This window comes from Ischnura elegans, chromosome 11, assembly GCF_921293095.1.
Source record: "Ischnura elegans chromosome 11, ioIscEleg1.1, whole genome shotgun sequence".
NCBI lineage: Eukaryota > Metazoa > Arthropoda > Insecta > Odonata > Coenagrionidae > Ischnura > Ischnura elegans.
The window spans coordinates 27498483-27520657 of record NC_060256.1 but is presented as its reverse complement, the minus strand read 5'-3'; the positions used below and the strand labels follow the sequence as shown (position 1 = coordinate 27520657).

The following is a 22175-nucleotide window of genomic DNA, read 5'->3' as shown; positions in this document are numbered from 1 at the left end:
CTCTTCGCTCTCATTCGATACTCGGCGAGCCGCGTCACGCAATTCCGTTTGCATAGCATCAATGCGCGAGCCCCAAGACGCAATACTCTCCCCTTTGTGCTGCTTTGCATTAAACATGGCACAAGCATAAAAGTCAAGAGTCCGCCTAACTGCATAATTCTCTTCTAAAATCGCCTTAACTTGCGCCCATGTATGAGTAAGGTCTCGCACCATTAACTTTGATCTCGCGTCACCGGTTATTCTCGCCTTCACAAATTTTAAAAGTCTATCATGCTGAGAGGGATTTACTAATTCAAATACTACATCCACATTTTCCACAAACTCCCGTAATTTACTTTTATTTCCATCAAAGGGTTGACTAACAATTTTCATCGCTTCTGCGATACTGCAATAATCGCCATTTTCAGAAGATAGCACCGCGTTGGCCATCTTAACACTCTTATTTACTTCACTTTACACAATGAGGGAATTGGGGGGAATTAGAGGACCAAGTGTGGCTTACTCACAATTTTTTCTCTTCTGGTGAGTCCGGCTCTTTCTGAAGGTCCCCTCGGTGGCACAGGCAACGCTCCCTCCTGGCTGATAGCGGGCGACTCCTGTTGATCCTTCCGTGTTCTCCAAAGACGACAGCTCTCAGGGAGTGATGGAGTCCTCGACTGCGACGCCAATTAAGACTGCCAATCAATCCGCGTACCCCACACCTGACACCAGTTTTATTATGTCGTATCCCGCTCGTCTTCGAACGAGATATTAGCGACAATACGAACGTCTCTCGAATGGAAGGATCTGGTGCCGGAAATAAAAGGAGTCACTCTGAATAAAAAGCAGTGACTTTATTCCCCTTTCTTATGAACAAATATGTCCCCAGCCTCCTGGCCGGTCCAGCTCAGCCAGTCGCCACGCCACAACTCAGCCCCGAGCCAAGCTAGGCATACCCTTTTAATCTATCTAACCCGGGAAGGTCCAAAAAACCCTCTTATCTACCCCTGGACCGACATCCGCCGATCACGAGCGGGTCCTCTCGTAGACTTGCACTTTGGACTAGCAAGCCTACGTGCCGACAAACGCGTAGCAATGGCTGCTGGATGGTACGTAGACTTGCACTTTGGACTAGCAAGCCTACGTGCCGACAAACGCGTAGCAATGGCTGCTGGATGGTACAATTGAATAATCATCGGGGCAATCCTAGTTTCGTAGGATAATAACCACGTCAAAAGTAACTATGTTGGTGAGTGACTTTCTCGGCCCGAAGATGCCTCGATGGGTTCGGCAATTGGATGACATGCACGAGATTAAAAAAGAATGAGACCAAACGCGACGCATTTCTGACGATATGTTAGTTTTTCAGCTCTAATTGATTGCCACTACGTTTTCTAGCTACAACTAGACTATACTAATATGCAATATTGTCCGAATAGCACAATTTTCGAAGGAGTGGCATTAACCCCTGCAACAAGTAGAGACGGACTGTTAAAGCCAATTCCATATATCGCGTAGCTTGCCCGGCTTGGCTTTGATGGCAACGACGTCATAAAATAGCGAGATCTGATATGTTCGTCCTTGACTCCCTCATTCGTAGTCTCGTTTCTAGAAAGACTGAGGGAACGCGCTCCTTCCCCTCCATCTCTCCTTTACGCGCTTCTGCTACCCACCCCTTCCTTTCGAGATCGCTGAGCGGTCGTCTCGTTCTCTTCCCGCACCTCGTCGCACGTAAAGTCAATGTTGTACTAAAAATTGTCAATTACGTCGCAGATTGCGCAGTTGCAATTTAATTTAAAGATATATTGCTAAAAATGAATTTCATTGTGTGGAAACATTTTTATTGATATAAGGAGAGCTCAACGTATGCTGTGGCGTGAAACTATCGCGAGAAAGAGCAAAATCTACCTCACCTTAACTGAAGCATTTGCGGGTGGAACCTAAGTCAGCATGTAGCGAGAAAGTGGCAAAATTCGAGGGAAACATGCGTGAGGAAAATTTGAATACTGTCAAATAACTTGAAACCCCTGAAATCAAGTATCCGATCCGAAGATAATCCTGGAACCGTCCATCCCTACTTTAAGCGTATGTGCCGTGGACATAATATGCTGATTGGAAGGTTTTCGTCCAGATTTTTGAGATTTTCTCCACTCTGATGTGGTGGATTAGAGTGGACCCAAGCAGCAAACAATATCCATCAGATATCTAAATATGGTTGATATGTCCAAAACACGTTGTTATTACACGATGAATATTTTGAAAACGTTACATAGAGATACAACTTTTGACATCTACGACGAGGTGTAAAAATAATGTTGCATAGATGTCCAAGTTGTAACATAAGTGATATTAAAAAATTGTTGTTCCAAAGAGTATCCATAGTTAGTATATGTTCTGTATCGAATTGAAGAGCACACATGTTTTGTCTGTATGTCTGGGGATTACCAAAAACCATAATAAGCACATCTATTATCTACTCATTAGATGTTGTAAAGATATCTAAGAGATGTTGTAATTTGGACCTCCATGTCTACTATTGGATATCCCTGCAACGTTCTTTGGCGGGTCTTTTGGGTATTCGGCGAATTTCCACACAATATTAATTGGATTAACATGGATATTGCACGGATGTAATATCTTAACGCCGACAATGTTGCATGGATGTTATTGGGATATTAATTGCTACTTGGGAAGCTTACGCATTGTCTGCAATAAGGCAGACCAGAAGTGCTGTTGATAGAGCAGCGCGGTGCACAGTGATCCATAGACATAAAAATATAAAATAGGTACAAAAAAAATGAAATTTTTTCCAAAATATTTTATGTGTAATAGTGATGGCATGAACGACTCTTTCTGTGGAGCTGCCTCACAGCACACTCCCGAGAGCCGCTCGCACAGTGCGACTCAGCAATCCGCTTCTGAGTTGAGAGGGGGAAGAGGGGAGCGGAAGAAAGAGGAAAAGGGGAACGTGGTGAGGGAGGGGATTTCTGAACGAACATTTAAAATGCAACATTTCCTAGATCACAATTTGAAATTTTGATTTCAAATCAAATAAGTATTGCATAGTCACAGTGTTTAACAGATGATATATAACTGAGAAACCATTTCTGCCGATACGTAATATCTTTCATGGAAGACAGAAAATATATTCCGTCTCCTGTGCTTGGAGATGATTTAAAAAAATTCTGTTGTCACAAAATATTCTCTCCGAAACTACATGATCATGTTAAAAATTCATAATTAATTTCCTTGACTACTCTTAGTTGTTAGTGTTGAAACAAATTTTCATTTTTGTCTTGTATTATTTTCATTAATTTGCCGTTGCTGAAAACTTTTGCATGAGCATCTTCCTCCATTTTTCTTTCACGATGCATGAAACATGCAGGAGAGAGAATTATGATAAGGATCATATGAGATTCTTTGGAGTAATACCCAGAAAATGAATCAGGAGAATCTTTCAAGCAGCGTGAAGAGGTGAGCAGTGGGCTACCCGCGAAAAGTGCCATGTGCTCTCTTCGCCCCGACAAACGTGCGATGAGCCTGACACGGAATATGTTTGTTAAAGGCATTTAAGGACCATGGTTAAAGGAGTCGTGTGCGCATGGAGCGGACTTCTACCGCTCACGACTGCAGCACGCAGTGTGCGCGGAGGGGAGGGAGTCGTGTGCGGTCTGCGGAGGGGAGGGTGTCACGTCTCACCAAACGAGACTCTCTGCCTCACAGCTCTATCTGATGAGTCGCACATTTGATCTGACTCACTGCCCATCACTAATATGTAATGGGAATTAGGTATCTTTTATCAGTGAAAGTAGCAGGTGTTTGGGAATACTCTATTAAATTTACATGAGTGACAAAGTTGCGTTTAAGTGACAAAGAGTTCACCAATTATCTATGCTTATATTAATTACGCTAAATTTGCTTCATTTTTCTTAAAAGGCTAAGGATAACGACACAAATGAAGTACTGACGTTCGACATATTGAATGATACCATAGTTGCTAATGGAACCTTAGAATCTCATAAAAAGAATGGTTTCATATTGAACAGAGAAACAGGAGAACTGAAATTGAACTTTGAGCCACAGCAATCCATATCGGGGTTATTAAATTTTGATGTCCAAGTAACAGATAGAGGTAAGTTTATAATAGAATAATACTTTATTTAAGGGTGTAGCTAACCGGGTAAAATGGGTATTTGTAGGGTCATTCAAAGTGGTATGTAATTACCAAAAATGATGATCTCAGTGTATAAATAATTACCTCCTAATTTTGAATCTCTGATAAAAATAAACTTCCCCATGGTGGATATAAGAAAGGTAAAGGAAGGGTAGTACCCATCATGGTGGGTAGTTACCCTTGTTCAACCCACGCTCTTCACTCCGTGGAGAAAACCTTCTTCTACCCTTCCTGGGAACTCCTCTGCTTACCATATGTCTACCCTTCCTCTACACTCCATCAAGGGGTTATTAGGGCTGAGGTTATTCTTCCAGTGCTACGGCGTTGGTTGTTGATTAATGACAACAGTTTCACCAGCACTGCTGCCAGCATCTTCAGGTCGAAGATACCGGTCCAAGATTCTCATCCTCCTTATACACAGACTCAGTCCTGCCAGTTGTGGCTGCTGTTCTCTCATTGGCCCGTTTGATTAGTCTCCTCCAATTGGAAGATTATAAAAATCATTTCTGTAGCCAGGAAAAAAATTTGGGGGAGGGATACAATTCGAAAAGGCAGGGGCATAACTAAGAATATGCTTTGGGGTGGGTAGGGGAAGGCCTAGGGGGGTCGCCCCCAGTAAAACTTTTGAAAAATGATATTCCTGGAAATACATTTTACATCATTTTGGTACTTAAAATTTGGGTTTCACTCATGTTTCCGCAGGTAATCATCACAACAGGGAAAACATTAGTATACTACAAAATTTGCCTTAGGATTTGGTGGGGATCTATCCCTCTCATCCCCCTCATAGTTACACCACTGTGAAGGGGCACAAAAATAACCTTAACTTGCAGACTATTTGGCAAGGATTACTATGCTCAATAATAATCCTCAATGGTACACCTGACTAGTGCAACATATTACAGCTTCAAATATTTCTAATACATAGTAAGGCAAAACCACTAATAAACCCCACATTTTCAAGCCTTAGCTTGCATAAATGAATCCTGTATGAAATGTAAGCTCAAACATCCAGTTGTTTTAAGTTCCGGAGTCAAACGTGATGCCTACCCCTCAGGATATATATGATAAATTTCTTTTTATGTCATCTCTTCTAACGTAAGGCATAAAACAGCTGAACAAGAAGAATGTTGGAGTGGCTATGGAGCTGTGTTTCTGGAATTATATTTTTGAGAAAAATCTCCATCTTTTTTTTTAAATCTGTATTTTGCAGTAAATTCTGCCTAGATATTTTGCCCATGCAAGCCTTAAGTTAATATACGCACTGTCCCAAGGGTCGTTTGTCATTTTTGACCTCTAATTTTATTAACTTCCCCTCGAGCAATTTTCTTGAAAATTGGCATACTTATGGGGAAAGGTCCTAAGTTTTGTTGAGTGTAAGCATAATTTTACAATTTTGACCTTTTAACCTCACAATGTGGGCCCAAACCAAAATTTTGAATTTGCCTTATGGGGTTTCAATGTTAAAAAATTCGAAATAGAAAAAATGTGTGAATTTCATTGACCAAGATGTCAATTCTTAGGTTTTCGGACACGAGATAACCGAAAATAACACTTTTATTTACAAAAAATTCAATTGTTGACCCAGTAAGATCACAGTCAAAGTCATAAGGGTGGCATAATGAATAGGATACCAACAAAGGTGTCGATCCAAGGGTTTTAAAGGGTGCCCAAGTCATTGATGGTATTGTCGAAATACTTTTTTTATCCAATGTTTGACCTCCAAGGCTAATACTGAGGCCAAAGGTCATAGAGGTAAACGTTGGGCCATTGTGACAACCAAGGTGTCGAATCATAGGTTTTAAAGGGTGCTCAATTAAAGGATGGAATGGCTCACAAGAGTGTGAACATGCAAGGACAATTGAGGCAGGAAGGAGTAGTTGAGAGTAGTGAATCTCAACTACTCCTTCCTGCCTCAATTGTCCTTGCATGTTCACACTCTTGTGAGCCATTCCATCCTTTAATTGAGCACCCTTTAAAACCTATGATTCGACGCCTTGGTTGTCACAATAGTCCAACGTTTACCTCTATGACCTTTGAAAAACTGGTGAACAGTTATCTTTCTTTAAATATAAAAGAGGATGTCTGCTTATCTGTCAATCATGCATTTCCATATGGCTGCACGAATTGCAATGAAAGCTAGTACGTATGTAGGTGCATCTCATACTCCGAAAGCCCATAATGCTACATCTGGTTGTGCCCAATGTGCCCTGCGCATTGTTTTGTCATTACTGTTTGTTACATCATATCATACAACTTCTGCGGTTGGGCATCCTCTTGACGCACTCAAATGGAAAATATAAAGGATTTTACTGTAAACTATTAATCCTCTTGGTACAAACCTTTTTCGCTGGGGTATAAGTTCACGGGACATTTTTGGTCTATGCACATACGGACACACATGATGATCAAAGTTATGGAGTGGGGTATAAACTGATCTTGTGTGTGGTTTATAGAAATCATTTTTTACATTGTTTGCCGTTACCTATGTATAACATCGTCATACGAGCTTTGCTCTTTTACCTAAAAGTCCTGCCATGTGACCATGAATTCCAAGTTTCCCACTCCTCTGGGTACTACCCTTCCTTTAGCAACGCCGGGTGGCCTGCTAGTATAAAATAAAGGAGACAACAATGAAGGATCTCTCTCCAGGATGCTGAATGGAAAATATTTTTGGAAAACTCCAGTGTGCTTTGAATTGGTTTAATTGTGGGAAGAATTAGTGGAACATGAAAGTGACCTATTTTTAAAGCACTGCATGAAACAAATAACTCTGTACACAGTCATACCCAAGGGTTCTTAGTTATATACATTAAGTTTTACAGCCAAATATTTTTTTCATGATGAAATTCATCATGGAAAAAATATTTGGCTTAGCCTGGATTTGAAGATGGCTTGGTGATGTTAAATGTTAATAAAAAACATACTGCAGTGTCCCATGTTAAAGTATTTTAGATAATTATTTTTTTCCTCTTCATATCTTGACCTCGCTTCATATATGTTTAACATAAAGTATTTTAGTATTTACATGGTACTGGCATTAGAAAACAAAGGTGTCCTAAGTCCCAGGGGAGGTATTCCTAACTTGGGAAACCACAAAATAATAAAAATAAATTAATAAAAAATAGTGGTGGGTTAACCAATTCCTTATCTTAAAGTGCAAGGGCTCTTGAGAGTATTGGTTAACACTTAGACGTTTTTTGTTATTTCATACAGTATTTTTATTTATGTTAGAACATCAAATATGCCCCAAGTATTGGCTATTAACTGTATTTCAGGTTTTGATGTTATACACTAATTTTTGTTTTCATATTCCAGTTGGCCATAAAGATGTAGCGCCTGTTCAGATATATGTCATCAAAGATGATGATCGTGAACATTTTGAATTTAATAACACAATACAATATGTGGATAATCGAACGGAAGCAGTAAGTGTTGACAGTTTCTTACATAAATTATTTTGCTTGAATTCGCATGTAAAAATAAGTAAAAGAGAAAAGAGAAGTTGCTTGATAATGCCAAAGCTGGTCCTTAAATTTTAAGAACATTAAGTCAGTAATCACTGGTCTGTTGGTAATGGGATATTCAAGAAGCCTTCCAAACACTTCACTTCAATTTCTGGTGCAATATGTACTCTATTCAAGGGAAAGAACTACAAATATTGCTAAGAATGATCAAATGTCGGAAGGAAAGAGCCAGTGTAACAATTTTCATTCCTCGACTGGAAGCTTGCTAATTGGGATAGCTATTGGGATACCTCTTTCTTGACAGTGTAAAAGTTTGTTGATAAAGGCACAAAAATGTTCATGGGGAACCTATGTGTCATTGTTACCTTTAATCTGTGTTATTGATTTCTGATTGTGTTTTGTTTTTGTGGTTAGGAAAATACCTGCTATTCAATGTTATCACCTGCCAAAAAGGCTGATTGGCCAATGATGCTATTCAGTTAACTTTATTAATGATAACATGGTCTAACCGACTGACTTTTTAATTGGAGAAAAAGATTAAAATGTGTTTTGGTTTGCCTATAACATGCCTTAAAAATGGTATACCGTCTTGGGGGATTGTTATAACTCATTTTATTGAATTAACACGGGCTCAAAGTTGTCATATTGGAAATAAGTGGTAGAGTACCTAGTGAGGCAAATTCAAGAAGCCTGGGTTCGAATCCTAATCATGGAAAATGGAATTTTCAAACAATATGTATACTTGCAGGAGATTTCATAACAGTCTAAATAAACTTCTTTTTAGTGTGTTTTCAATATATTTTTTATCAATTGCACTGATATTTTCCTCTTGTATGGGAGGCTTCTTCAGAGTGGAACTCATTACATCTTTAAACGAAGCTCATGACTTTTTCATTTATTTAGCAAGTTACATATTATTCCATATGGCCTGAAGAGGTTGTTGAGCACTTTCAAACTGTATTAAAAGGTACTAATCTACGTGGTGCATGATACCTGCCCCATGTAGGTATGCATAGCTTCATGGTAGACACATAAATATTGTGCGATGTGTAAAAATGGTGTAACTGCATTACATTTCCATTGCTGCTACCAGTCTAGGAATAATATGCCTCAAGAGATGAAGTTGAAATTATGACAAAAGAAACTGTTAACAGATGCCGTGTCAGCCACTGTTAGTCCCTTTGGCTCAAAAAGTTACGTAACTTCTATATGTGCTGCAGTTATGTATGACTCTCCCAGCCATTGAAGGGTAATCTCGGAGCCGTAAAATATTAAAAATGATTTACTCAATAAGATAACCACTGATAATCTCCTTCTTTTTGCAGATAGCTAAAATATTGAGTACCTATCTGGATTACTCTTGCCACATATCTAATTTGGGTGCTAAACCAGACAGCCATGGAAATCCTACGGATAGCACTGTAGTGGATACTTTGTTCATGGATGATTTGCAACATGTGCCTGTGAAAGCATCAGTGATAGACATGTATGTTCGATTGTAGTTTTTATTATTCTCTTTGTGAATACCCAAAACTTAAGACTGTGAATGGAAAATACTTGGGGGGGTTTTCATTAGGAGAGGGGGTGTATTTTAGGGAGGAGGAGGTAGCGAGTTACTTAACTCATTTGAAGGGTGTACACTTGAGGGGAATGGAACATGTTGGCGCGGTCTTTTCACGAGGACATCTCGTCATGGGCTACCTTGGTGCTGGACGTCTTGGCACGAGCCACATTGGCATGAAAGTCGGCACAGTATCATTACGTTTCCTTTCCAGCAAAATACGGTTATGTTTTTTTTTCAGCAAAATAAGAAAGTAGTTTGTAGGATTGGCTCATAATGCACTGTAAAGATTAGTATTCAAATAATTTTATCGTTATAATCTTTCTTAGCAGCAGCAGCTTGGCCCTCTTCTTCCTGGATCAATTGGAGAGAGGAGGTAGTAATCACATGGTTGAGGACAGAGCCGGCCTTAGGGTGGGGCGACCGCCCCGGGCCCCGCGCTTTGGGGGGCCCCGCGTTCGTGAAAAAAAAATTAAAATATACGATAGTTTTGAATCAAGGTATCATAACGGCGTAATTACGAAGTCTGAATTTTGGAGGGGAACACATACTTAGCCAGAGAGTGGTAGGGATTCAAAATGCTCGAGTTTGTGGATGGGGTATAGAGTTTAACATTGTAAGTGAAGGGCCCCGCACTGAAGGTTCAACCCTAGCCCCGCACCTGCTAGGGCCGGCCCTGGTTGAGGATAGGACACTGCCCTCTGACTCATGCATAACTCTTTACTGGAGATAGGGAACCTCCCCAATGCAATGATTATAGATGCCCATTAAGTATTCGACATAACCTCATAGAATGTGATAAGTACCGCGACGTGCAGAGACGGATTAATCTAGGGGGAGACCTAGAATCCCTTCTAGGGGACCACCCTACCAATTTAAATAATATCCTTCGGTTCCTCAAGGAAATAAGTAAATTTAATTTAATAAAATTTAACTTTACTCACCCATTTTACGAAGTCAAATAGTACAGTGGCTATCTTTTTATTCTGTATCCATTGAAATATCGGAATCAAATCATATATGTAGTAGTGGTGCAAAATGACCTAGCCGTCGACGCACCCTAAATCTCAATACAACTACTACCATGATCTTTCTTTTTTCACGGGGCAGATAAGAGAAATCAGTCTCCTTCTTGCTTACTTTGCTTCAAAATATTATTATTTGCTTCAAATATCATTAGGCTTATGAAAGTGTATAGAGGTAAAAACATACATGCCACCACATTGCCATTCCTAATGGCTGTAAATTCAACTTTACTCTTCTTTTACCTTGCAAAATTCATATTAGCAACATAAGCTGGCGCGATCTACCTAAGAAAAAGCCTCGGAATTTAGGTCATATTCTCTTATGTTGGTATTTTTCCATCTAAATGTGCGTGTAAATTAGTAATGTTACATTGTAGTTTGCCAGTTGTACTGAATTTTGTTATCAGTTGTATCAAATTACTTTATATATGATAAAATTATTTGAATTCATATTTTTATCGTGTGTTATGAGCAAAACCTACAAACTATCATCGTATTTCACCAAAAAAATGTAATAACAGCGTGCCTACTTTCGTGCCATAGTGGCCCGTGCCAAAGTGGCTCATGCCAGGATATCTTTTGCCATGGTGGCCAGTACCGAGATGGTGTCACACCAAGATGGCCCATGCCAAGATTTCTCTAGACCCACACTTGAGATCCCTAAAAATTTTTGTGGGTATAAACCACTTCAGCCTCCTCACTTGCTAAAGCTCTATCAAAAATTACCAAAATTTTTGTTTTTAAGCAAAATTTCATTTGTTTTACAACCGTATTGCCTTCATAGTAATCCTGATTACCCACAACATATTTGTCCAATCTATAAGATTCTATAGCTAGAAAGATTTTTTAAACCTATCTCGATAAACCATATATGTTGTCAGGATGTTGATACAGCCCTCTGCTTCAACATGTACTGTGTTGTAACAACATTGGGGAGCAGTTGTATAAGTTTCAAAATGCTCTCCCTATATCTTTTAGCTACCCATTTCAACAATATAACTGCATTGTGTTTTGTAATAGTAACTTGTTGCAGTAATATGCATATTAACATACCAACATGTCATTCACTGCATGAAATTATATTCCTACCACTGGTGTCATGGTGCCAGAACGCCATTCCAGTCCTAGCTTTTGCTACTAACCCTTTCCCCTTGCAACTAACCCTAGTCCCTTTTGCTAATAACGATGAAAATATTCAGCTAGACATTTCTTGACCCGGGAGACGAAAGCAGAAAATTTTCGTCCAAGATTTTCCTACGCAGGCTGACAAATGCCACAAATATCAGTTTTCTTTCCCCCCCCCCATTTATGTCAGTCGTAGGTACGCAAAGTCTTAGTTTCAGGACCCAGCGCAGCAGGGCTTAGCCCATATACCATCAAAATCGAGGTGCAGTTACCCGGACCCCATGTCTTATATTACCCTACCCCTCTTAATGGGACTGCAGTCATACAATTGTTCATTCAGTCAGATTGCAAAATAAATATATGTTCCTTTCTCAAAAAATGTAAACTAAGAATTAAATTCTTTGTCCTTTGAGCAATGCTAATATTTTTTAAACAAAATTTTACCAACTTATATCTATATTTCAGTATAAAAATCAACATGAAATTGTTGCTGCAATAAATACGTTTTCATTGATGTTAGAGCTTTGTTAAAAATTTGACAATAGGGTGGTTTCCTATTATTTTCTATTGCCTAAATCGAAAGATTATTACTCCTGGAGTACGTATAACACGCTTATAGATTTTTAAATGACGATATCTATTTTTCGCGATTAAATGAAAAGTGAAAATTTTCAAGCACGCGAAAACGCGACGCGTAAGTATGAATGTCGGGGAATCTCTCTGTGTGACGTATTTCTGGTTCCCGCTGCCGCCCTGTGAGGTGACCTTGAGGCGAGGCTTAGCGCTGATACAACGCAGGCTGCTAGTGGGTAGCTGAGTACCTTGCTGGCTGGTAGCGCTTGGCTTAAATAAGGATTATTAATACCTTATCAAATGAAGAAAACTTTCCGACCTTAGCCAGTTTTAATAAGTGATTATTAAGACATGTTTCCCTGAGCTCTGCGCCTCATGCATGCATTGGTAACCTCAGACGATGTATAACTCCTATCTTCTCGTATAGAAACTAGGTCCCTGTGACGTCACGTGGAATGGCATGGGCGCCAATCTGGCCCTTTTCAAATGAGGATACAAATGGACCATTGACATTCGTCTAAACCGGTATTTCTAAAACGAAATAATTCGTATATTATGAATACACTAATGGTGGGTAACGAATCGCAATCAATGCCTTTTGTTTTCTTTGATGAAGGAAACTACCCTATTCTCAGAAAAAAATAATGAATTCAATTCGAAGTCTGCAATTTATGTACAAGTAAAAATTAACCATGTAGCTAATTCACATAAAAAATCATAAGTTTATTGCAAAACAATGTCGCTGGTAGGGTTATAAACCCAGAAAGGAGGGAGCCCAACTACCCTCGGAGTCTGAAATAATGCGTAGTCCCCTCTAAGGAGGACCGAAAAAGGTTGGTGCTGAGAGTGTGTCACCATCCACAAGGCCCATCTGAACAAATGTCCTGCAAAAATGCTCCATACAGAGCGCACCAAATAGTCTTGGGGCTCAATGCAGGAGTCATGCTAGGGTCAACTTCACCGTCTGAAAAGGGTTAAGAAAAGACAGTAGTCAAATAACACTTTTATCAATTTTGGAGCTGCAAAGTTTCTTATACATATATACATGTACGTATATACATTCGTAACCAAAGCATAATATTTTTTTAATTATTTCATCTAAATTTGCTGAAAAAATTGGTGGCTGGGTGAATCGTTATATGTACTGCACTGTAAGTGTGTTCCGGTAATGCAAATTTTGCCATGGCACCACTGATATATACTACTAATAAGGCTTTGATTAGAAGTGAAATAATAACTTGTGCTTCTATTGAAGCAATGTTTTTCACCTCTATCGCTTTTAATTATCTCACTCTCAAGTTGAATACTTCTAAACATCCAAATGTATACCTACTTCAGTCCTCATGAGTCTCAACACCCTACAATGTTTTCATATTACCTATATGGGAAAATTTACGTAGAATCATGGACATTATGATTATACCTAGTTATCACTAATACCCATCATTAAAGCTGTCTCCCATAATATCTGGTTAATTGCATGAGTGCAAAATGTTTCAGGTAGACTATATGCACATTTTTCTATTTGTTTCCAGATATTGTGGAATAGTAGGTAAATATTGACTGAACTGAACATAGGTAGTCAATCAATAAGAGCGTATCTATTTTTCATTTCAGGTACATTTATAAGACAAAAGTTGATCTTAAAGTAGCTTTCCTCCACGAAGGTTTGCATTGGGATGACTATGTTGGTAATAAGGCAACCTCTATTTCATCAGATGATGGCATCCAAGCAACAATACTCATAGCTGTATCAGCTATCTTAGCAGTTTTACTTTTCCTGCTGCTGGCTGCATTCTACTTCAAAACTCGAAGGTATGTAGATATTCATTTTGCCATTTATAATTTAGCAGCTTTTCCCAATATTTTCAAGAACAATGTACAGTCACTTTCAAAAGTTGGTCCACATACCCGGTGCAGCCGTCTACATTATTCTCAGAAGTTGACCATCGCTTATTGCTTACACGTTCCTTGTCCAGCTGCCCCCCCAAGAAGCAAAAATTGCAGAAGTCTTTAAGGAAAATCAGAACTGGATGGAAACAAATTTTATTTTAACCCATGAAAAATGATATTAGAATAAGACATGTAACTAAATGTTTTTACAAGCAAATAGTTTTATAAATTAAGCAGTTATAATTTTCTTAAAATGTTGATTTAATTCACCTTTTCCGTGCAAAAATGTCAAGACTTGAACGACCATGGCTTGCCCCCCCTAATTTTGATCGTGGGTACACCCTTGTACTTACATATCTCTATTACGCTTAAGAGTAATTCTAATTAGAATAGAATTATGTGGATTCACTTGTAGAACCACATTATTCACTACTTTGCCAACAGGAAGTACATATGTACTTGATAATTTGATAATAATTTTGGTATCAGGATTCGCATGTTCTACTGTGTCAGGTACAGGTGTTATTAAATTACTACAAAGCTAGCTGTCACAAATTCTTTACAGGCTTAACCGGCGACTTGAAGCCCTAAGTGCAACCAAGTTTGGATCCATGGATTCAGGACTTAATAGGGATATGAATGTCCCAAATACAAATCAGCATGCCTTGGAAGGATCCAACCCAGTGTGGAATGAGCAAATTGATCATGATGATAACAGCAGGTATGGATTTCATTAATCTCTGCATGCAATTAAAATTACATAATTTATTGAGGAAATATGTACATGCCAATATGTGTATGCGTAATTTTAATAATAATAATAATAATAATAATATTTATTCAACGGGATTACACCCTTTTTCCAGTTTACAGAAAGTTTTACAAAGAAAGAAAAAAAAAATTAAAAGATACATACATAAAATACATAAGTATACAAAGAACTTTTTATTTATTTAAAAATATATGAAATATAATAACGAAGTGTATATATATGTAACGGTATCACATTGTTACGTTATTTAATACATATTTCTTAAAACAAGTATAGGAAGAATGGAATAGATCGAAGTTATCACAATATAAGTTAATTTCAGCGATTGCTCTGAAAATAATCAAGTTTTTTGTATAATTGGATGGCTGAAAAGGAACACAGAAAGTAGATGGATTTCTCGTATGGATGCTTGGGATTCGGAGAGTTACTAAGGACAAAAATCAGGGGATTTAATCTTATTATTCAGAATATTATTAAGGAAGAACATACCAATATGTCTTCTACGAAGTGAGAGAGATTGCAAATTCAAATGCTTGGTAATTTCAATTCCAGGGTCATTATCTGACTTTTTCTTAAGATTATATTCAAGTAACTTGAGAAATTTCTTTTGGATAATTTCCAGAGCATTAATATGTGTCTCATAGTATGGATTCCATATCACAGTGCCATATTCCAGAATAGATCTCACTAGGGTAACATAAAGTAGTGATAAGCAATTTATGTTTTTAAAATCCCCACAAATTCGGTTGATAAACCCCAACATTTTGTATGCCTTAATAGTTATATGTTCAATATGCATTCTAAAGCTTAAATTATTTTCAAATAATATTCCTAAGTCAGAGAAGCAATTTACTCTCTTCAAGGGGGTACCAGCTTAAACATAATTACATAGAAAAGGCGCATTATTTTTGGAAAAGGTACCTTGCACTTATTTAAATTCAATTGCATATGGTTAGAACCACACCAAATGAGTAAATTGTTGAGGGAGTGTTGTAGCTCCTTGACATTCTCAGTGCAATTAATAAACACCACATAATTAAAAAACCTCATTTTGTTGTTATTCTTTGTTTTTTTCAGTCAGGGTAGTGGTGATTCCGATTTGGTTGGAATCGAAGATAGCCCTGAGTTCAAGCAGCAAGCTGATGAAAGAACTTCTAATGGGAATGATGAATACATTGGTAATGAGAATTTCAGCTTTGCGGCTAAGCCACAAGAACCAACAACTGAACTGTGATAATATTCCCATTCAATAAATTTGGAAAATGTTGTATGCATGTTGTATAGTAATTTTATTTTTATAATTATTCTCACATCCACTTTATTTGTTCATATTTAAATAAATTAATCGTATTTCTAATTGTGTTTTTCTCTTTTTGTGTTGATTTGCTATTTTTGGTAAAGTCAGCAAGGGAGTTTGGGAGTTTGTTTTTAACAGTTAAACCAGAACACGAAATACATAAAGAAAACTTATGGGTAAGTAAATGGCAAACATTTTCATCAGATGGGGCTTGGGTGGAAACTAATAGCTATGTGAGTTACCTCTGCTGATATTTTGTTGTCATTTCACAGACTCTGGAAAACAATGCATTCCATTATATCATTCATGGGTTTATACAGTGGCGCCAACTCCATGGGGCTTGAGGGGGCTCGGGCCCCCTCAAAAATTCGTTATGGGTGTGAGGAAAAAATGTTTCAGGCTTGTCAATTTTCCCTGTAGTGTCCAGATATCCAGATTCGAGTTATCAGGGTTCTAATTTTGATCATAAGGCTCTTCTAAAATGCTTAAAAAACTTAAAACTAACTACTTATAAAATTTCCCGGGGCAAGATCCCCGGTTTGGGACCCCCCTATATTTTTCGTAAGTTGGCGTCCCTGGGTTTTTACTTTTACAAAATATAGGTATGCATTATATGTTGTTTGCGTAGTGCTGAAAGTTGGTTGGGCTGATTTTATGACATCATTGATTTTTGGTAGACATAATGGAATGTAGCCATATTGAAAAATGGAACTCAGTCTCCATGGAGAAGCAAAAGTAGCCATTGAAACACAATTTAACAATCAGATATGCTGAGGTCAGCAACCTACGCCTCACGAGCTGCATGTGGCTCTTTCTACATCAAGTTGTTGCTTTTTCAAATTGCCACCTTTCAGCTCCATGTGCAAAAAATAATAATTAGAGGAGAGTGGGCCACAATGAGACATGGGCCACTTTAAGACATGAGTCAGCATGCTGTCTCAAAGTGTAGCTTTAGCTTTGTAGCTCAGCATAATTCAGGAGAAGAGAAGAACTCAAGACTAACATTAAAATAGGGGAGTGAACACTGGTGAAGGAGGATGAATTCTGTTATTTGGGAAGCAGGATCACCAGTGACGGAATAGAAGCAAGAAATAAATTATCAGCAGAATAGCCCAAGTGAAGAGAGCATTCCACCAAAAGAGAGACCTGCTTACAGCGGGAAACTTAAATATGGAAGTAAGCAAATGATTCATAAGAACCAACATTTGGAGCATGCTCCTATATGGAAGTGAGGCATGGGCGAATACAGCTGCAGAGAAAGCAAGGATAGATGTTTTCGAAATGTGGTGCTACAGAAGAATGATGAGGATGAAATGGATCGACCAAGTTAGTAATGACAAAGTACTATGAAAAGTAGAAGAGAAGAGAATCCTCATGAACACCTTAATGGCATCAGAAAATAAAAGAAAACCTGATGCTTTTTTAACCCTCATATGGATTATCTGCGCCTTAGCGGCGCTCGCGGTTTTAAAAGTGGTGTAAAAATTTTCCATTCCAATGGATCATTTTGAAATTTTCAGTAGTCTATTTTTTCTGCTTTCTTCGTATACATATAAAATTTTGTTTGCATAGTGTCGATAGTTTACATTTTATTGGCCTCTAATGAAAAAAGTTACGTCGTTGGATTTACGGCGCCGCTGCGGCGCTCAGTATTTCCTCGTCGCTACGTCGGGGACTGCACTCTCAATATTAATGTCAAAGCAATTATGTTTCGTATGAAATGCTACAATCTATTTATAATATTATTATTTAATTCTCTAAACTTTATAAACAAAATGAAATTGTTAAACAAAAGGAAAATATAACTATACCAATTTTGCTTTCTATTTTTGCTAGGAATGAATAATGTTTGCCTCGATATAATTTTCATTGACAAAAATTCATCTTTTCCCAAGAATAAATCATAGAATCTCATGGCTAGCCAAAGTTGTTTTTTCCTGGGCCTCCTACTTAGTTTTGCTTGGGCCGAGAATTTCCTCGTCGCTACGTCAGGGACTGCACTCTGAATGCTAATGTCAGAGCAATTATGTTTCGTATGAAATTCTATAATGTATTTATAATCCTATTATTTCGTTTTTTAAACTTATAAACCAAGTGAAATTGTTTAACAAAAGGGAAATGTTACAATATCAATTGTGCTTTCTCTTTTAGCTAAGAATCATTATGTTTGCCTCGTTATAATGTTAATTGACAAAACTTCATCTTTTTGCAAGAATTATTCATAGAAACTCATGGCTAAGCTAGGTTGTTTTTTCCATGGCTTCCGTCTTAGTTTTGCTTGGGCACCTCCTCCGCTCTGCGTCCACGTACCTGCCATGGTTATAGTCACCTTTGAGTAAATCCAAGTGTTACTCTGTTTAGAATTACACCAAGAAGCTATTATAAGAAAATTTTAACACAATGCATTATCAAAATAATGCTTCCTCACCGTCGTGTGAATATTTCTCGTTGAATGAGCAACTGTAACTTGCCAGGAGATTCAGAGGTTTCACCGACTACCGTGAAGAACACATTGCACGGTTACTGTTATATGTCTTGTACCTCTAATTCGAAAATATTCCTTTGAGACTACGATAGTCAATGTAAATTGCTGACGTTTATATAATTACCGATGACGCGACAGTTTACCATTGGGGTGAAATCTAGATTACTACCCAACTAATTGTGTGATAGAAAATAATTTCTTTTTCCTGACCATTAGTTCAGTATTTACATGGTAAAAATCGTTTCATGATGAATAGGAGAATTGACAATTTACCGTGAAGTGAAAGTTTGTAAATATATTTCTCGTTTCTTTGTGTAATCAAATGCACAGATATTTTATTCATTGGGATTTTATTAACGTGAAGGGGTGAGTGAGGAAGAGAAAGGAGAGGGAAAGCCAGGTAGGCTGTTTTGAGGTGAAGGGGTGGTAGTGTGTTGACTGCCAAGGATCAGGGAATACCCAGATCGTTAGGCCAGGTAAGAGTAGAAAACCCTAATCGCAAATAAGGTTGGGAGTGCAAGAAGACAATTAGATACAATAGCCTTCTTTTTCTTTATCTTTCCATCGCTGCATGAGGGACAGGGAAAAAAAGCCTTGTCAAAACGCCTCGCGGTGGCCCTCCCTTCATTCCAAGAAGGTCCAGCTCGGGTGGGTAATTAGGGTGGAGAGAAGTTCAATCAACTTTTGTGGGCGGGGGAAGAAGGCGGTGAATGACGAATAAGGAAGCTTAGTGGGAAGGTATGGATAGTCTCAATGGTCTCAATGCTTGGGTCAATGAAACGCTACGGAAAGAAAAGATGAGGGAAGTCCTCCTAGCTTGAAGGTATTTTTGTCACCCCAGAAAATTCTTCCTTCAGTCCCTCACGTAGAGCTGGACGAAAGAAAATAGGCGCCTGTTCCTTCTTCCCTACGACCTATAACCTATACTTCTAAGAAGTTATTTTCTTGGATTTCCCACCAATCCAGGAGTAAAACCTCATCTGGTACTCTCCCATACCATCACATTTACTCGTCCATCTCTAAGGAAACGTCCTCAGTGAGGGAATGGGGCTCCGCGGTCGGAAAAAAATACCGGCTCTTCTAGCTCCACATTCGAAGCGGCGTTGGGTTGTTGGACACGTCGCTAAATATACCGTATTCGTTATATTTCAAAACCTATAGGACTTTATTTTTTATTGCAGGTTATGAGCTCCCAGAATATTCGTAAGATTTGCCTTTATCGTCAGAATCCTGTAAAAATCACGAAAGTAGCACTCGTCTCTTCTCAATTCACCTACAGCTGTTTCATTATTAACGTTTAAAAACTTATCCTTCTGTATACACTGCAAAGATAAAACATATGGGTGGACGCTGTGAAGCAAAATTATGTCATATGGGCATAAACGAATTTTATTCGATACTCATTTTTAGTATTTAGATACATAAAAATATAAACAATATTAACATTAAAAAGTGGAGTTAGTCCAGCTCTGCATATCAGAAAAAATATTTCAAACAACCATTACACACAAAATTAAAACTTTCATTCGAAAATAACAGACAAAGGGAGCAGAAATAGAAAGCATTACGGCAAAAAATGGAAAAGAATGCAGTGTTCAAGATTTTTTGTTATAACTTCCACAAGAATGGGTTAAATCTAGCAAAACACAGTGGGAAATAAATATAATAGATGTATTTATCATTATCAATCAGAAACCTTATAAATTCAGGCTAAATTTGAAAGATAACAGCAAAAAATGATAAAAGCCGCTGCGGCGCCGAAAATCCAACGACGTAACTAAATTTGTTAATCCATATGAGGGTTAAAGGGATATTTGGAAAAAGCTATTTTAGAGGTTTCTTCTAGATTTAAGTGCAGTTTCAAATATATTTGCTAAATAGATAATATAACCGTAATACAGTACCTATTTAATTTTATAAGCTGTAAAATTCTCACTTTTGATTATATTTTTTTGCAAAATTGCTACTTAAATGTCCTTTTATTTAGCTTCTAAGAGCCAGAATAGCGTCAAAATCTATATCCAGGCATGCAATTTCCTAAAACTTTCTAGTGGAGGACCCCTGGTAAGTAGGGCCCCATCATGAGCCCCACCTAAGGGCCCCCAATCACCCCAAACTGCCCCTGTCAATTACTACTCAGGTAAGGTAGATATGTACTATGATTTATCATAGCAAAGCATTAAAGAGTGTTTCAAATGAGACATTCCATTATATTTACATGGACTTCATCACTCTTGAAACAAGTTGTATGATCAAAACAATCAAAGGCTGCACATTGGGCCACAATCTGAGACCTGGGCTTGGGTCACAATGAGACAGATTTCAGGTGTATCATCGCAGCCCTTAGAATAGGGTGGTTTCCTATTATTTTTTTATTGCCTAAATTGAAAGATTATTACTCCTGGAGTACGGATTTCACGCTCGACTTATAAATGACGATATCTATTTTTCGCGATTAAACGAAAAGTGAAAATTTACAAGTGCGCGAAAACGTGAAGGCTTAGTAGGAATGCCAGGAAAACTCCGTGTGACGTCGTTCTGGTTCCAGCTGTCACCGTGTGAGGTGACCTTGGAGCGAGGCTTTGAGCGCTGATACGATGCAGGCTGCTACCAGGTAGCAGACCCACATAGCACTAGAAAATATCTTAAATATCTTCTAGATGTCTAGAAAATATCTTCAACGTCTTGGATATTTTAAATATATACTAGAGTCTAGAAAATGTCTTCAATGTCTTGGATATTATAAAAATCTATAACTATATATGTCTAGCATATATATGTCATATTGAGCGGAGACTAATGTTATTGTACATGGATCCAGTGAAATCAAAATTGATAGGTAAAACTATGAACTGTCTCCGCTTAGTTACCATCAATAAACAAATCCAATTCAATGGAATGAAAGATATGACAAAATTGTAGAATCTGCATTTTATAATTGACTTACAACTGTTTTTAAACAATCATAACAAATATTTCCACAACCTTTTAAGTATCACATTCATGAACTCATTCATATAAATATCATTCATTCATAACCCTAATGAAGGTGTTTAAATACGTTGGCAAAATCTTGCATTAAAAATTCTTCAAGACACTATATGTATTGCAAGACACTGAATTAACATTCATTGATAATGTTGCAGACTCCTAAGAGAATTCTAAAGGGAAATTGTATGCTGCTTTGGTAACTTCAAATTTGGAATCCGAGGAGGAAGCCCCCTTTAGTAAGAAGTGAATGCCAGAGAGCTTCCAATATTCAGGAAAATTCCACAGAAGGCACCCTATACCATCACCTCATGCTCCACCAGTAGGCTGTCAGTTGAAAATAAACTTGTTATACCAAAAAGTATTATATTTTACTCATTTATCCTAAATTTTCCCAATGGATCCAATTTGAACATAAATGTCTAGAAAGTGTCTTCTCAAAGATATCTTGTAGATATCAGAAAAGCGGACATTCATATATGTATCAACAAAATATCCAGAATATGTCTAGAAGATATTACAAGATATTTTCTAGGCATTAGCTGAAGACGTTCTAGATATTTTGAAGACATCTAGAAGATATTTTGTGCTGTGTGGGGAGTACCCTGCTAAGAGGTATCGTTTGGCTTAAATAAGGATTATTATTTCCCTATCAAGCGAAGGAAACTTTCCGACCTTAGGCAATTTTAATGGGTGATTATTGAGAGATGTCTCCCTGTGCTGTGCCTCATGCATGCATTGGTAATCTAAGATGATGTAAAACTCCTATTTACTCATACAGAAACTAAGTCCCTGTGACGTCACGTGGAGTGGCATCGCATGGGCACCAATCTGGC

The 22175-nt window shown here is 37.9% G+C and overlaps 1 protein-coding gene across 1 annotated transcript in view; it reads left to right on the top strand.

Moving 5' to 3' along the window:
* Positions 1-15846, top strand: part of LOC124167549 (protocadherin Fat 3-like) — a 100821-nt gene extending 84975 nt beyond the window's left edge. The window contains exons 28-33 of the mRNA XM_046545508.1: positions 3916-4111; positions 7472-7581; positions 8946-9106; positions 13522-13719; positions 14363-14518; positions 15647-15846. Coding sequence (XP_046401464.1) covers positions 3916-4111; positions 7472-7581; positions 8946-9106; positions 13522-13719; positions 14363-14518; positions 15647-15803 — 978 coding nt within the window. The 3' untranslated portion in view covers positions 15804-15846. The remainder of the gene's footprint in view (positions 1-3915; positions 4112-7471; positions 7582-8945; positions 9107-13521; positions 13720-14362; positions 14519-15646) is intronic.
* The last annotated feature ends 6329 nt before the right edge of the window (positions 15847-22175 follow it).